We start from the raw sequence: 17,495 nt of genomic DNA on the forward strand, positions 1-17,495 counted from the left end.
GGCGGAGTGTGGGTCGCCTGATTGCCTGATGTGCCGTCGCCTCTCTCCTTTGTGGCCCACTCACCCTGCTTGGGTGTGAGGCCGATGGACCTGCATCGTGCGCTGGGTTAGGCAGAGTGGCACAGGCAGGAGTGGTGGTACTGGTGGTACTGGTGGTACTGGTGGTACTGGTGGTACTGGTGGTGGTGGTGGGGATTCTGCAGATCACTGAGGCAGGTGTCGCTGGAGTCACACATAAGACGGTTGTCGGGCCCGAGGAGTCCCTGTGAGCCAGCTGGCCCTGGCTGTCTGATTGGCCCCGCACCATCCTCCGCACCGGAGCTGCCTGTGTCATCATCCCCAGAGAGTCCGGTATGTGTGGGAGGCGAGTCTTGCGGCCGGGTGCTGGTTTCCCCAGTCAGTTCACGATCACCTGAGGGACAAGATTGAACTGGTCAGTGATGTGGACATTACATGTTCATATCGATTTGTAAACATTTCTGTGTCCTGTCACACACACCCCACACACCCTACCCTCCACCACCCACCGCCGCCCTCCCCGTGAACATGGGGGCCTGTTGTGAGTTGTAGTTGTGAGCTCTCACACACCCCACCCACCACCACCACCGCCCTCCCCGTGAACATGGGGGCCTGTTGGGAGTTGTAGTTGTGAGCTCTCACACACCCCACCCACCACCACCACCGCCCTCCCTGTGAACATGGGGGCCTGTTGGGAGTTGTAGTTGTGAGCTCTCACACACCCCACCCACCACCACCACCACCCTCCCCGTGAACATGGGGGCCTGTTGGGAGTTGTAGTTGTGAGCTCTCACACACCCCACCCACCACCACCACCGCCATCCCCGTGAACATGGGGGCCTGTTGGGAGTTGTAGTTGTGAGCTCTCACACACCCCACCCACCACCACCACCGCCCTCCCTGTGAACATGGGGGCCTGTTGGGAGTTGTAGTTGTGAGCTCTCACACACCCCACCCACCACCACCACCGCCATCCCCGTGAACATGGGGGCCTGTTGGGAGTTGTAGTTGTGAGCTCTCACACACCCCACCCACCAAGACCACCGCCATCCCCGTGAACATGGGGGCCTGTTGGGAGTTGTAGTTGTGAGCTCTCACACACCCCACCCACTACCACCACCACCGCCCTCCCTGTGAACATGGGGGCATGTTGGTAGCCATGTACATATTGGTGAGTATGTGTCCGACGTGCATGGGTTGGGGCGTAGGAGATGTGTCTTCTCAGTTTTGTGAGCCTGACCATGTCGTACTGATCGTGGTGCTTGGTTTGTACTTACAAGCCTCTTCTCCTTCATCAAGTCCGTCTAGGCTCTCTGGGTGAAGTATCACCAGCACCTTCTCCTCCCAATCGGTGTAAGGTATGGGCTCCGGGGGTGTTCCGCCGCCAGTATGATTGGCTCTTGCATAGTTTTTGTCGCGGATGCCTTTGACCTTGGTCTTCAGGTCATGCCACCGCCTCTGAATTTCGTGCTTCGTCCTTGGCACGGTCCCTGATGCATTCACCCGACTGACGATTCTGTCCCACATGTGATTCTTTTGCGCCACGGAAGTCTGCTGGACTTGGGCCCCGAAGATGTGGGGCTCAACACGGATGATTTCATCTACCATTACCTTCAACTCCGTCTCCGTGAATTTAGTTTTTTTTTTGGGTGCTATGGTGTGTGGTGCTCAGTGTGTGGGTTGAGTGAGTTGGGGGGTGCAGGTGTGTGGTGTGTGATGTGTAGGAATGGTGTGGTGGGTGTTTGTGTGGTGGGTGTGGTAGGGTGGTGGTTGTGTGTCTTCTATTTGAGTAAGCTGTATATCGATTAGGGCCTCTTGCTAGCAGCAATGCTGTGATGCAAAGGATTGTGGTAGTGGGTGGGGGTCATTTTATAGTCGTGTCTCAATGGTTGATTGGCAGTCAGGTGGTAGGTGGGCGTGTTGACTAGTGTGCATTATTGGGTACTTGGGGGTGTCATGGTGGCTTGTGCTTGGTGTTGGTGTATCAGGTGGGGGGGTTGTCAATTTTCGTGTGTTTGCTAATTACTTGCGGTACACTTTCTGACATTTGTTTGACGTTAGGGATGTTGTGCGTATTGGCCTTCCGCAGTGATGCACTGTTTATCGTTACATTCTTTCCGCCGCGGACGTGGACGGCTGTGCGTACCGTGGTACAGGCGGATTTGTCCTAATTGCGGACACGGAGTTTTCACAGGTAAGGCGGTAGATGTGTATTTTTCCGCGGTCATTGCCGTCCGCGGCCGTGGCTGTTCATTAGGCTCCGTCCGCCGCGGACAGAGTTAGATGTGTTCTGTCCACCGCGGACGGTGTTTGTTATGATCCGTCCGCCGCGGTCGGAGTTTCGTGACATGAATATCCTAATCGCAACCGCGGATTCTCCGCAGCGTGGCCGGGAGTAACAATTCCCCGACCATGGCGGACAGTACCCGTTTCCGTCTGCCATCCTAATCAACCCCTTAATTGTGCTTGGCTAATTAAGAAAATCCATGGCCCCTCGATGTATGTGATTCTGAAACTTTTTCCACATACATATAAATGTGACACTTGCTACATTGTCACCATCTGCAGCATGATTTAAAGATGTTAAAACTGTGATTCTAGCCCAGAATAATGTACAGTTATTAAAAATGTTGCAAACTGGGTGCAATACAGCGCCTGACACTTTGCCAAAGTTAATTAGTAACCTCTTACTTCTTTATTGCTCTAGTCATACATTTAAAGAGGGAACATTTTGTCCAGGTGTGGTTAGCACTTCCAGTTGATGAACTGACAAGCCTCAAAAAATCATTAAAATGTTACCAGACGTGCTTGCAGGTCTAGTGACTTGAATAATCTACTCACCCTAACCGCAATGAGATTGAACCCTACCCTGGTCTCAAATTGTGTGATCCTAGGCAACTATTTTATTTCACAGAGTCTCTTTTTAATTTGTTAACACATAACAGAGCACCTTGAAACATGTGAGTTCACCATGCCTGCTGTTCAAAAAATCTTTTGTTTGATTTTACAGCCTAAATATTGCTCCATGTAAAATACAAATCTAGCCCACATGTAGGGTACATAACCCTCAACTTGCCTCTTGGTTCATTAATAGCATTGTCATCAGAGTGGAGGCAGGAATGTTTCTCAGTTCATGTTTAAAAACTGTCAAACATATATTCCTAAATCATGATGTAGTAGCCCACTATCATTCACACACAGAATGTTTTTACTGAAATACTCACAAACTTTCCCACTGATATGTAGTTTTGCTGCTAAAAAAATATATAATATAAATATGATAATGTGTGGTAAATCAGGTTTCAACACAGTTATCATTTGCACATCACCAAGTAGTGTTCTGATTTGCTTTGACCCTATAAACATCTTTGTTTGCATTACACTTCAGAATTAAAAATGTGCTTTCCTAATTACTGAAATATATTTTGAAATATGTGTACAGTTCATTTACAAGCTATTTAAATGTTGTTTTGTTAGACAAAAACTGACATCCGACAGCCTCTCATTCAAAACTGCCTGTACCCAATCACAATTGCCAGAAAGTTTGTTTACTTTTCTTCCTCTGAATGCAAAGTTAGAAGATTTTGTAAACACCAAACTCTTGTACAAAATAAGCATCAGTTCATAAGAAGACATAAACTCACATTTGACCTCTATCTTTGAACCACAGCAAATGTGACAAGATTAAAACAAGATTTAAAGGCATATTTACTCTCGTTCACTTTCTGAATGAACAGAACACCTGTTTTTTTATTTTTTATTTATTTATTTATTTCATGCAACTTTTTATAGCGCAAACTTTACCCGAAGGTGTCAGAGCGTTTTACATAAGAACCAGTTGCGATAAATAAGGACTTAGGATTACATGCGTTACATAAAAGATACAAACAGAAAAAAATTGCAAATGTACAAGTTATAAAGTCACACAGGGAAGAGATACAAAAAACATTGCAAATGTTAAGGTAGTTAAGTCATTCAAGGAAGGGATACGAATGGATATACTCTAAGAGTCACATAGGACTGGTAGATAGTACAAAGGTCTACTGCATATACTAGTGATTAGAGTTATCTCAATATACATAAGGAAGGGATACAAATGGATATACTCTAAGAGTCACATAGGAATGGTAGAGAGTACAAAGGTCTACTGCATATACTACTGATTAGAGTTATCTCTATATACATATATATACAAATAGTGGATTTTCTCAGGTCAAGACCCAAAAAACCAGGAGAGCAGTGTTCCATTAAGTGGGGTCGGAGGGGGGACGTAGTCACAACACCAAGGGAGGGTGGGAGGGATACAAGGGTATGGAGACAAGGCAAATCAGAAAAAGGAAGAAAGTTGGAGCTCTCTCGCCAGACAGGGCCAGTAGGCCCTAAAAACAGCTCCCTGTGATAAAATCTGACTCGACATAGCGAGTGGGCCGGTAGATTCCTAGAGGCCTGTCTGGGGTGGAGTGTTCGTCTGCAACAGGAAACAAAATCTTGAACACTTTACAATGATTAAATGGGGTGGAAAGAATGATTCCTTTGTTGTCAGGTACACGTTTTGTTTCACTATTGATGCAAATTCATTTTAGCATTATATACTTATTATTTACTTTTTCTTTAGTGCAAACTAGACCTGCAGTGTCAAAGCACTTCACGTTTAATCACAATAGTGAGTATTTTAATATATGCTGCAGTTTCTCAAAAAGATAGGGAAAATACAATTACAAAAAAAAAGTATCAGCGGCCCCCGGAGAAATATATATTGGTGTGTTCTTGCAAAAGGGCAGTCTAAAAACACTACACAAACAAAGATGCAAGTTGTTAAGGACTTAAAAAGCCTGAAACAAAATTATGGTATGATAGAGCTTTATAAATTATTCAAGTACCTACTTTCTTGAGATTTAGTCTAGGTGGCCCAATGAGGCATATTCTTTCTTTCAAGCGTTGAGTTATTTCTGCCAATGTATTAAATCTTTGCCACACAAAAGGTCAGAAGAAGTACATCCTTTTAAAAGATAAGGCTAATAGATCAAACGTCATTGATTTACATATCATTTATAAAATTCTCTTATTTTATTGGAATACGTTTTTAAAGACTATTTTAAAGGTATTTATTTGACTATATTGTTTTTTAATACAAACTGATATTTTTATGTTTATTCCTCAAATCCACTTTTTAAATTTTTTTTTAATCATGATGTGATACTGAGAAGTTTGAAATATCTTTAGAACATCAATAAACTGGTCAGCCAAATCCATGTAGAATCCAGATGAATTAGTAGTATTGTATTTTATGTTCAATATGATGTATTGTGGAAATGTTTGTATTGTTTTTGCTGAAAACCTTTTATGGTTATTTTTACCGAAATAAAGATTAAATGAACTGAAATGAGCAAAGGTCAGGTGACAGTTTTTTAATTTAATAAAACATTCCAATTCACTTAGGGCTATTTAGGCAATAGTGGTTTGTGGTGTGGAGTTAACCTACCTGTGATGAAACTAAATGGTTATTTGTATAATACATAGATTTTGTCTTTAAGGGATATTCATAAAAATAGATTGTAAGACACCATATCAGTAATATAACTATGGGCCAAAAGACTGCTAGTTGTGGATACCACGATGCTGTATTGACCGAAAAGTGCTGTCTTGGAAGTTTTTCGATACAATCTACATCAAAAAGTGGATATTTTTCTGAATGAAAAATCGGAAAATAATTATTATGCCGAGGAAATCCATCAGAGATTAGAGTAAGGGACAAAACGGTATACACAGTATTGTTTATGGGAACGCTCATAACCTGATTACTTTTAAAGAGGAGGGGTCAGATAAGTGAAACAGCTCTGTATATGCGTTACACACATCTTCGTATGAGTGGGCATGGATAAATGGCCCATGTGTTTTTTTTATAATAATTGTGTATATCTATGGACACTTTATGTTTTTTCATAGACATCATTAATGTAGCCCTGCCTTGTGACAATTACATGAATTAAGAACTAGATCATACTGTGCTCACCAACATTTTAGGAGAAATATGTACTTATATAAATAAGTACAATGTTGAAATAAAACAATTTTTGTTCTAGAATCCAAGGTTGAAATGTTATTTTACTGGGAAGGTTGGAGCATTTCAAAATGTAGTTGTACTTCTAAAAGCTGAAGTGAAACACTAGACAGTAGCAAATCACTTTAACTCTTTAGTTCTTAATGTACGCTTTATTTTTGCTGGCAATTACCAGTGCCACCTATCATCCATACTAAATTACGTTTGCTGTGCGTGTGCAGCTCACATGAATCAAGCTAAGGATATCAACTTATTTTTAGGCTCCAATTTCAAATTATTTCACATTTTCAGAGCATATTAAATGTTTCAAATTTAAATTCAGTTTTTTACTTTACAAATATGTTACCTGCTAATATTGGCTAGTTTCTAAACAGTTGCAGCCCCCTGAGTTGGAGGATCACAGATTAATAACTGCTAATATACATTAGGCCATTGCTAATAATTCATAGTTAATGCTGAGCTAGAACTTAAGTTCAAGCCCAGACAGTCAAAGTTCATTTGTGAGCTGTGCAACAGATGACAGGAAAAATCTCTTTAAAATTCAAAAATAGTTTATTATTTTTAAGCCCAATGGTTTAATATATTAAATCCCAATGCAGTATAGAATAGAAATTATTACAATTCTGGATTTGTAAATATAAAAAAGTTACATCTTGCCTTTAGTTAGCTTTGTTTTAGCCGCCAAGGGCCCAAAATACTCAAACTGCTTAATTTGTCAGTGACGCAGCCAACAAAGAGAGTACTTTCAATTCTTATTCATGTCTGTGCATTTGGTTTACCTTTGGACAAAAATAATAAGGGCGTGCAGTCAAAAATTATTTGTCTACAACTAGAAAAATATATTATATTTTTTTTATACTGTGCTTTGAGCTCATGTCTTTATCAACTGCCAAAGAAGGAAACACTTGTTAGAGTATCATGTCTTCAAAATGTAAAAGAGTGCATTACATTTAATATAAAATGCAAGTGTGAAGAGGTGGAACCAAAGGCAGGTGGGCTGGGACACTCACTCAGTGTCATGTCAGGGAGAGCCTAATTAGTCTTCAGCCCATCAACCTACAGTAAAATTTCCATAAAGCCAGGGGAATTTTGTAATCCTTTATTTATATTACAAGACTTGGCCAGATATAAAAGTTCCTAATGCACACCTTTCATGGTCCTCTGAAACAATCACCTGGGCAGCATGATACTCTACAGAGCCGAAACAAGATGAAAAAGTGGGAAAAAACAGGCTTTCACAAGGGCATAGATACCAATTCTAAAAGCTACTGAGTCTTAAAACCTCATAAGTGTGTTTGTTTTAAGTAAAATTGCGACTCTTGATTTTTTTTTACTTTACAAATATGGACAGTGGCTAGGAGATTAGCAGTGAGAGAGCAGGGAGTGTACAACTGGTGCAAGTGTGATGGTGTGAGGTTGATGCAGGAGTGAGAGTGGATGCAGAGAAATATTGTGGATGTGGTGAGAGTAGATATGGTGGAGGAGTTAGGGTGAAGTGAGAGCTTGTTGATACAGAATGCAAGATTGTGGATTGGGATTACATAGTTGATTGAGTCAAGAGAGAATAAAGTATGAGACAAGGCGATAACAGCAGTTGGTTGGACTGCGAGCTGCAGAAATTGAAATTAAACTGAGTGGATTGTAAATAAATACAGAACTGTAAGTAAAGACTTGCTTCTGGTGTTTTGTGATGGTTGAAATATGTTATTTTTATTCATTCAAATATTCTTGAATTTCTACATGTGGAAGTAGTGACTCTAACAATTTTAATTCATGCTTAGATATTTGGAAGCCATTGGCTTCGGTAAAAACAATTTGTCTGCCCAGAAACATTTCAGAAAGCAATTAATGAGGGAGTTAAAAGGCTATTACAATTTTGGTGTGAACCATTAATATGGTCCACATTATTATTATACCAGAAGCACTACCATAGTCGTGTTATATACGGATGAGTTTCTTTCTGGATCTCACACTCTCAGCTACATCAATTCTAACTGCTACTAATTTTTGATTTTAAGGAAAAGGAAGCACAAATGAGGTGAAACAATTTACCTTGAACTCCCAATTCAGATAAGCCGGTGATACAGGATTTGAGGACCAGTTTCCTAGTCACTCTGACTCCAGCTCAGCCACAAGAATTTCCAAATTTCATCTCAGAACAAAGTTTGTGCACAGATGTCTTTTAAGAGCTAACGAAGTACACTTTTGAACAAATGCAGGAAGTAAACCACTTAACTTATTTGTTAAAATCAAAGACCATGCCTGATGTTAACATCAAAACTATTTTGTAAGAAGCACTACACTTCAACAGAAGAACAAAACTAGATTCACAAGTTAATGATGAAAACTGTTTCATAGGAAGCACTACATCTCACTATAGGAACAAAACTAGATTCACAAGTTAATGATGACAACTGTTTCATGAGAAGCACTGCACCTCACTACAGGAACACAACTAGATTCACAAGTTGATGATGAAAACTGTTTCATAAGAAGCACTGCACCTCACTACAGGAACACAACTAGATTCACAAGTTGATGATGAAAACTGTTTCATGAGAAGCACTGCACCTCACTATAGGAACACAACTAGATTCACAAGTTAATGATGAAAACTGTTTCATGAGAAGCACTGCACCTCACTATAGGAACACAACTAGATTCACAAGTTAATGATGAAAACTGTTTCATAAGAAGCACTACACCTCACTACAGGAACAAAAATCGATCCACAAGTTAATGATGAAAACTGTTTCATAAGAAGCACTACACCTCACTAAAGGAACACAGATAGATTCACAAGTTAATGATGAAAACTGTTTCATAAGAAGCACTACACCTCACTATAGGAACACAACTAGATTCACAAGTTAATGATGAAAACTGTTTCATAAGAAGCACTACACCTCACTACAGGAACAAAAATAGATTCACAAGTTAATGATGAAAACTGTTTCATAAGAAGCACTACACCTCACTACAGGAACAACAATAGATTCACAAGTTAATGATGAAAACGGTTTCATAAGAAGCACCACACCTCACTACAGGAACACAAATAGATTCACAAGTTAATGATGAAAACTGTTTCATAAGAAGCACTACACCTCACTACAGGAACAACAATAGATTCACAAGTTAATGATGAAAACTGTTTCATAAGAAGCACTACACCTCACTACAGGAACAACAATAGATTCACAAGTTAATGATGAAAACTGTTTCATAAGAAGCACTACACCTCACTATAGGAACAACAATAGATTCACAAGTTGCTGGTCAAATCTATTTCATGCAAAACACAAAACCTCAATAGAGGAACAAAAATTGTTTAACAAGGTAATGGTCAAACCTATTGCATAAGAAGTACTGCACCTCATTAAAGGAACAACAATAAACTAACAAGCAGCAAAGAAGTTAAAGTTTTTTTTATTTTAGATACATTACTCAGGGGAAGTGAGAGGTGCAGCCTGGCTCAGATCTTGCCTACCATTCACATAAGACCCCCTAGTCAAATCTACTTGTTACCTGTCTCATTTATAATCATGATTATTCGCACTTGTAGGATCTTGTCCACTGTTTAGTGCTCTGATGTTACCCAGCTAGGTAAGCATCATACAAGTATGGCTTCATTTATATACAGATACCAAGCCTGAGTCAGACAGTTGCTCCAAGTCACACTTAAGCCTGTGTTGCCTCCTCTTCCCCCCAATTATATAGCACAGTCAAAATTAGAACATATCCATTAGTGGCCTCTTGTGTACTGATGTAAAAACAATTTTACTTTGGTGAACATTATCAGCACACACAGAGAACTTAAAAAAACAGTGCATAAATAATGACTATTAGAATAGTTCACAGCAAAAACAGCATTACCTCTTGATAGTTAATAACAGGTGGCATTATTACCCAACTCTAATGCACACTTGTACTGAACTCAGGCTGTCTGTGTTCTAGTGAAACCTCTTTTCAAGGAGCTTTGTTTGGTTTTCTCACATTTCCATTTCACAATTGCTCTTTCACACTTACAGCCTTTCACATAACTCGAACGTGTCTGTTTCTTCTTGTTTTAGCTACCAACTGGCCCCTTCCTGACGCAGGACTCGAGTCGGGGTACCACGCGGGTGGAAGGCGTACCCCCACTTATTTTACTGGGAGCTCGATAACTGGAGCAAATGGAGCCACACATTCTCTCTTTGGCCTCTCTGGGGCGAGATCTCGCCCCAGAGAGGCCAAAGAGTGAATGTGTGGCTCCATTTGCTAACGGGTGAGCGAGGGGAGGCAATGAGTCTGATGATGCAAGCCATCTTTCGTGACGTCACTTCCTGTCGTCACGTCAGCGTCCCCCGCACTGCTTTTTTTAGGACTTGAGCCCTGCATAGGGGTATCCTTCAATCAGCCCTGACCTTGAGCCAGCATCACTTTTGACCCTTGAGTTTGTTGTTTCACTTTCCCAAGTATGGACTTGGCCATCCCTGCAGGCAAAGTACTGTGGTCCAAACAAGAAGGCTTGGCTTGGGGAAACCACCATGACGTCAGGCCAAAGGGCGCTTATGTCAACAAGAGACAACTTTAAATGCAGGAGTATAGTCATCCTTTCGTGCTTATGCGATTTGAAAGGATTTCGGGGCAGATTTACAAGCCCCTTGCGCCACATTCGTGTCCCTTTTCCCATGTTAAAAATGACTCAAAAGTGGCGCAAGGGCCTTGTAAATAAGCCCCTTCGTCTTTTATTTTACTTGTAAACTGAAGGTTGTGCTGAGCTATATGGACGTTATTTTATTATTTCAATTGTTTTATTGGGTGTTCCGCTCTGACTTACACTACTCAAACATTTAGATGACCTCCCACCGGAGCCTGACCTGCTTTTACGCTATACCTGTTTCAAGGTAAGGTAAGCAGCTGCTTTTAGCAGTAAAATAATTACAGTTCTGCTGCCTAAAGCTGCATTTGCATCACTGATGCTCTTCGGAACTCAGTCGGAAAACATTGTTTTAAAAACTAAAAACTGTAAAATGACAAATTGCAAATAAAATTCAATTAGCCAAGGCATACTTAATAATTTAAGTACAAGTGTTTAATTGAGAATTATATTTTAAACGGTAGCTCTGCTCCATTAATTAAAGGCACCTGTCGCATATCACGTTACCTACATTTCAAAAGATTAACTATCGACAAAGAACGCAAAAAGACTGTTTCCCAACACACGGGTACATCTTGAAAAGCGAGCAAAAAATGTTGAGTTTTTGGAAATATGACTCATTTAAATTCCTTGAAGCAACCACTACGCTGCTGTCCCTAGCAACTAGGGGCCATATTATCAAGAAAGGGCGATACATTATTGCCGCTTTTATCGGCAGGAAATGGCCGCTAAAGCGGCGATAATGGTCTTGATAATATGCCCTTGTGAATTCCCATAGAAGCCCAGGTTAACACCAGAACATGGGCTTCAATGGGAATTCACAAGGGCATATTATCAAGCCCATTATCGCCGCTTTAGCGGCAGTTTCCTGCCGATAAAAGCGGCGATAATGTTTAGCCCTTTCTTGATAATATGGCCCCATGTTTTTTGTTGGGGGGGGAGCCCCTCTGCTGTGACTTGTAGGTATCTTGAAACGTAGAGTAGCTATATCCATATTATTACTATGAAATAAAAACCTGCAATTTAAAAATGCGGACCTTGGCCGCGCACTGCTCAGCAGCCGACCCCAGGACAGCGGAGAGCTGCAGGGCGGGAGTTAGCACGTGGTCAGAGGCCTTCCAGCAGGGCCCGGCGCGCGCTGGCCAACAGCAAATGCCTTTTGGGGTGTGCAAGCGCAAACGCGCTTAAAGCAGTATGTACCGGGTTGACATCGCACTTTGACTGGCTAGTGGTCATGCGGCGGTCAGCAGCAGGTGCCACTGGCAGAGGAGTGCGCAGGCGCAGCGTGAGGGCCGGCACGCGGTCGGAGTGGGAGGGCCTGTGCCCGCATGTGCAAGGCGCATTACGTACCAGAGGAGCGTTGCAGAAGGGATGGTCGCGCGCTGCCCATTAGGAGACACCAGAAGAGCACGCACGCGCAGCGCGGTAGTTGGCGCTCGGCAGTGGCCGTTACGCGGAGAGCCTCCATCAGAGCCGCCAGCCGCTCCTCAAGCCCGTGGTTCGTGGAGCTCACCGTGGCTGTGGAGGGTGGTTAGATCCTCCGCCATGGGTCACAGGCTAGCCTCGCTGAGGAGCTCCACCGCGGCTCCGGAAGGTGGTTAGGGTCTGCGACCACAGGCCCCAGCTTCGCTGAGGAGATCCTCTTCGACTCGACCAGGTGGCTACTTATAAATAAGCCCTGAATGGACGAGAGCAGCCTCCCGGCCTCTCCTCCCACCACAGACATCCTGCAGTTGTGAAAATGGAACCAGAAAACACGCCTCTGGTGAAGCAGGAAAGGCGGTTCTGTGTTTTTTTTAGTATAGTGCGGGGGAAGTAGGTTTATGGTTTGATTTTTCTCTGTGAAACTATAAACCTTGTGCTCTCGATTCTGCTAAGGGGAACCACATTCACCAGATTATTGTTGACAAAATGCAAGTTGTTTTTTTGAGGCTAGATTCCTTCTGTGACGCATGGGAAGCACAAGCACTTCAGCATCCCATGAAAGAGAATTTGGAAGGGCAACTGAGCTTAAAACGCATGTATCAGTTTTCTGTTTCACCAGGCAATCCACGCCAGACCCGAGATTTACCCCTGTCTACATTGATCCTGGAAAAAAGTACATTTTTGTCATAATTTAAACATAGGAGTAAAATGGGAAGCAACTTTTACAACGTAGTCAATACAGCGCACTATCTTTACAACACAAGCCATTACAACGCAGCCATTACAATACATGTCACTACAACACATGCCATTATAATGCATGTGACTACAACGCATGCCAGACAACGCATTATAAGGTAAGTTATGGGGAATAGTAATTTTTAACCCTACACTGTCCAACATTTACCCTACTGTTGCACTCACTGGAGTGAGAATAGTAATGTCTACCCCTACACTGTCCAACACTTACCCTACTGTTGCACTCACTGGAGTGAGAATAGTAATGTCTACCCCTACACTATCCAACACTTACCCTACTGTTGCCCTAAAAGTAATATGGGTTGTAATGGTATGCGTTGTAATGGAATGCGTTGCAAATATAGTTTCTAAAAATGCATTGTGATGGCATGCGTTGTAACGTTATGCGCTGTAATGGATGTTTCGATGTAAAAAACGCGTTGTAAAGGCATGCGTTGTAACGTATCCTATTTGAATAAAATACATAGAAAAACGTGTTCTAAATATATCAACTTTTACAATTGGAGAATAAACTGTAAGAGTTCTTACAATTCCATGTCCTTCCGCTGTGCCAGCTCCCCACTCCTGAATTTTTGTGTACTCCTCAAACCAACATACTTCTCATATCTTACAGATTTGTCATTTGGATTTGAAAAATTATTTTTCTCCACTGTTGCTTGTCTTCGCCTGTGACATAATCCTGTGCAGGTAGCTTTAACAGCCTCTATTCAATGTGTTACCAGGACATTCTGTATGAATTCTTAGTGTTTCATTCTTTGCTTTGTATTTCTCCATCGGGTAAGATATTGGGCCTCACTATAAAGTAATTTCCAACAGATGGGCAGTAAGGTATTTCTGCGCAATGTCTGATGGTTTAGGTGTTTCTCTATGAATTATTTTATAATCTGCTACTAAGGCAGTCCAGGCAGTCACCACCCTATACTGCCAAGTTGCAATTTGTGACAATTGCAATGATAAAGTCTCGCTTTGATAGGTCCCCCTGAGCAAGGAGTATATAACTTTTCTTATATCGTTTCACAGTACTTTTATTCTTCTTCAATTCTTATCTTCACATGGACTCGTGAGACAATATTCTTCAAACAAATGTATCTTGTGTTTTAGATCACAACACAACAGCCAACATGCATGTTTCGTCTTTGGTGCAGCACCATAAAGACTTCCTCAGGGCTAAAGCAACAATCTGTATATTTATTAAATTCCTTTTTAGTGTTGAGGCGAGTAAGGACCACTTAAACGTAAGTCAAAACGATGCATATCATTAATTCCAACATCTGATTTTCTTTACACGCAATAGTATTATTCTCCTTCGGTATTATGCAGCCTCTCGCCCACGAAATCTGTAAACTGATCAATTTCTGAGTACTGCGAAGCGATATAAGAAAAGTTATATACTCCTTGCTCAGGGGGACCTATCAAAGCGAGACTTTCTCACTATAAAGTAGATCACTGGTCACCAACCTATGATATTGCAGAACCAAGAAAGAACTAAAGGCTCACTTCTCGGGGTATAGGATGGCTCAGCTCCACAGCTGTCCTCATACAGGCAAATTAACATCAGTTTTTTTAGAAACCAAAGATACATTAGGTTTCGAGCAAGCTCTGGATGTTATTAACCTCTTCTGTGCTCATGACGAGCTCAGCTCGTCATGAGCTGCGGCGCTCCGGTGCTCATGACGAGCTGAGCTCGTCATGACCGCGCCCGTTACTTGGAACGCTCGCACACTGGGCTGATTCCCCTGCTGTGCTGAACGTTCAATTGGAACGTTCAGCACGGAACGTTGGAACGGCCGTGGCTCATGACGAGCTAAGCTCGTCATGAGCACAGGGGCGCTTACGCGCCCCCCCGCCCCCCAGCACAGCGGGGGAATCCCGCCAGCGGCAAAGGGGTTAAACCTGTAGCTGCTAGAAAGCTTTATCTACAGTTCAGGCACGGGCCTTCCCTCTTGGTTGTTTTACATCGAAATGGAAGGGTGTGCAAGTAGTGAATTGCCCGGCATGCGACTTCCCCGAGGAATCTGTACTCCACGTCTTCTTTAGCTGTCCTGGTTATGATAAAACAAGGAGACGCTGGTTGAAGCCGATTTGTAGGAACCTTGGCAGCAGACGGTGCTCTGAGGCGTTCGAAGTACGACACCAGTATACCTATTGTCTACTCAGTTGCAGGCTTCCTATTTTCTATGTGGTGTACTCATAGGATTTTTATGAAATCAGTGTAGGATCCTGCAGTACGCCATTGAGGGGGCATAAAAATAATTGTTTTCTAACAGCTGGGAATAACATCACCCGGCAGTTGACCCTGATATTTACACAAAGTTTTGCTCCGTGATTGTACTAGAATGAAAATAATCACTGGCAGTGGTTGTCTAGCTGTAAGGAAATGGCAAATTGTTGGTTTATGTTATTAAAACCCATTAAAAACTCTTGTATAGGGAGGAGCCAAGCTCGCGAGCGTAATGGTCGCCTTTTAGCTCGGCTCTCGCAGCCCTCCGGCCTGATCGTGTATCCTGTCTAATATCCTGTCCGGAGACGACACATTATCGGGGAATTGGAAACGGAACACCTTGTTTGTACTTACCATTTGGCCCGGAGATTTCAACGTGCAGCGGCTCCGAAGTTGTGCCCTCCACAAGATCGGGGCCTCCGTGGAACCTAGACCGGGACCTAGCCTGTGGGATCCGACGGCTCTCGGCCCCGGCCGAGAGCGTGAACCAATGATGAGAGCCGTTGTGCGAAAATCCCGACGATCCTGATCCGGGCCTGCCCTGGTGACCGCGCGGCTGATGTGGGTGAGATGCACCGGGGACTGATTCTCCGAAAAAGAAATAGTAAGAGTTAAGCATTTAAATGTTTGATTAATTTTAATTTTAATCTCATTTTAATTTTTTTTCAAACATTTAAATGCTTAACTCTTACTATCTATTTAATATGAGTAACAAGAAAGGATATAGAGCATAGACAGCACCTAATATTTAGAATTCTACCCTGACTCGTACATACGATCCAACTAGTCTTTTTACCATTTCTATCTCACGGGACATACCACGTGACACCCAAACCTTTGAATTTAGTAAACGCGGGAAGCCATTGCTTCCACCGGCGTTTTTCGGAGACGAGTCCCGGATAGCTTTCTTCTAATCGTTACCCAACAGGTTAGTGCTCACCAACATTGATACGGAAAGGTATCACGGATTAACGCTTTGCCCACAGGCATTGACAGAAACCCGTTTTTGTTTACCCGTTTTCTTTTAGATTCCTGGATAAACTGATAACGAAGGGCATGTAAGCAAACTATTATACTTTTCCCAACCCCCTGTTTTTGACTTTATCACACACTACGCATGTTGTGAATTTTTCCACACGCACTGCTTGATAGCAACGCATGATTCCGCACTTGTATTTTGTATTTTATATTCTTTAACAGTACGACAGCCGGTCAATGTTGATTAGTCATGTCACAAATTGTTTACCAATTTTTTTGATTTTTATTAATAGTTGTCTATATGATTGCTCCTAGTGTCTATTCCCTGATGAAGAGCATGCCATCAAATGCTCGAAATGCATTAGATATGTGAAAAATGACAGTGCCTGATTTTTAAGTTGATTCTTGATCATGAAGAAAGTTGATTTAATTCTACAAAAATAACACTAAAATAAATGGAATGAATTACAAATGAACATTGAATGGAAGTTGTTTTCTTTAATCAAAGAAACATCAAGAATGCGAGTGCCTATCAAGGGATGAGACTAGAGGTCCTCTAGCCTCACATTTGCCAATCTTGTATTTAGTATCTCATTTTACACTGTCATGTGGTGGGTGGGATTTGTGGTTCGGAAGGGATGGGGGTGATATGCACGACTCTTGGTTGATTCTTGGTATACGACTTAGTGGCGCAGTTGTTTGTACCCATGGAGCGGTGGGAGGTCCCCTCCTCTGTACGTTTTATGGCGCTTGATGGGGTGTCGTCCTGGTCTGTTTTTGCTGCGATTGTCTGGTTGGGCGGAGGGCGGCGGCCGACCATATTGATTTCTGTTCTTATGCTCCTCCCTCCTGTTTTCTTATTTCCGTTTCTGTTTCTTTTTGTCTCGTTCTTCTCTCTTTCCTTCTCGCTATATTTCGGGTTCTGGTTTAGGGCGACAGGCACGCTGTCTGAAGGGTGGGCCATAGCCTTCTACAGGGGTGCAGGGTGGGATGGGTGGGTTGGGTTCTATTTGTTGTTTGTTTTATGGTTCTATGGCCCTTTTGTATCTCCTTTTCGTAATGCCGCGTCTGTCCCTGCCTCCCGTGGTGTGTTCGGGGTGGGGTGTGTGGCGTCGTTAACCCTCCTTTTATGGTTCGGTTGCTTTTCTTCTCGATCGCTGTACCCTCACTGGTGCTGATACTCCTGTTGTCTCCTGTATTCCCGCCACGGGACGCCTGTGTCGACGTGTCTTCTTTCTTTCGTTTTTATATTTCATCTTTTTTCCTTTTCTCATTGTTCCACCTTGTCCTCCTCCCCTCCCCCTCCTTCCCCCCCTCTTCCCCCTCTTTTCCTCGTCCCCGCCCCCCTCCCTCCTTTTTCCTAGAGGTCACTATGACGGGCTAGTTTTGAT

At 42.5% G+C, this 17,495-nt stretch overlaps 1 protein-coding gene across 2 annotated transcripts in view; it reads right to left on the bottom strand.

Moving 5' to 3' along the window:
* PDCD1 (programmed cell death 1) overlaps positions 1 to 12,440 on the bottom strand; it is a 50,838-nt gene extending 38,398 nt beyond the window's left edge. The window contains exon 1 of one of the 2 annotated variants that reach the window (XM_078665652.1): positions 12,235 to 12,440. In XM_078665652.1, coding sequence (XP_078521778.1) covers positions 12,235 to 12,268 — 34 coding nt within the window. In that variant the 5' untranslated portion in view covers positions 12,269 to 12,440. Of the gene's footprint in view, positions 1 to 12,071 lie in introns of both variants that reach the window. The other variant, XM_078665651.1, reaches the window with a different exon arrangement.
* Positions 12,441 to 17,495: the final 5,055 nt, after the last annotated feature.

The sequence above is a fragment of the Lissotriton helveticus genome, chromosome 11, assembly GCF_964261635.1.
Source record: "Lissotriton helveticus chromosome 11, aLisHel1.1, whole genome shotgun sequence".
Lineage (NCBI taxonomy): Eukaryota > Metazoa > Chordata > Amphibia > Caudata > Salamandridae > Lissotriton > Lissotriton helveticus.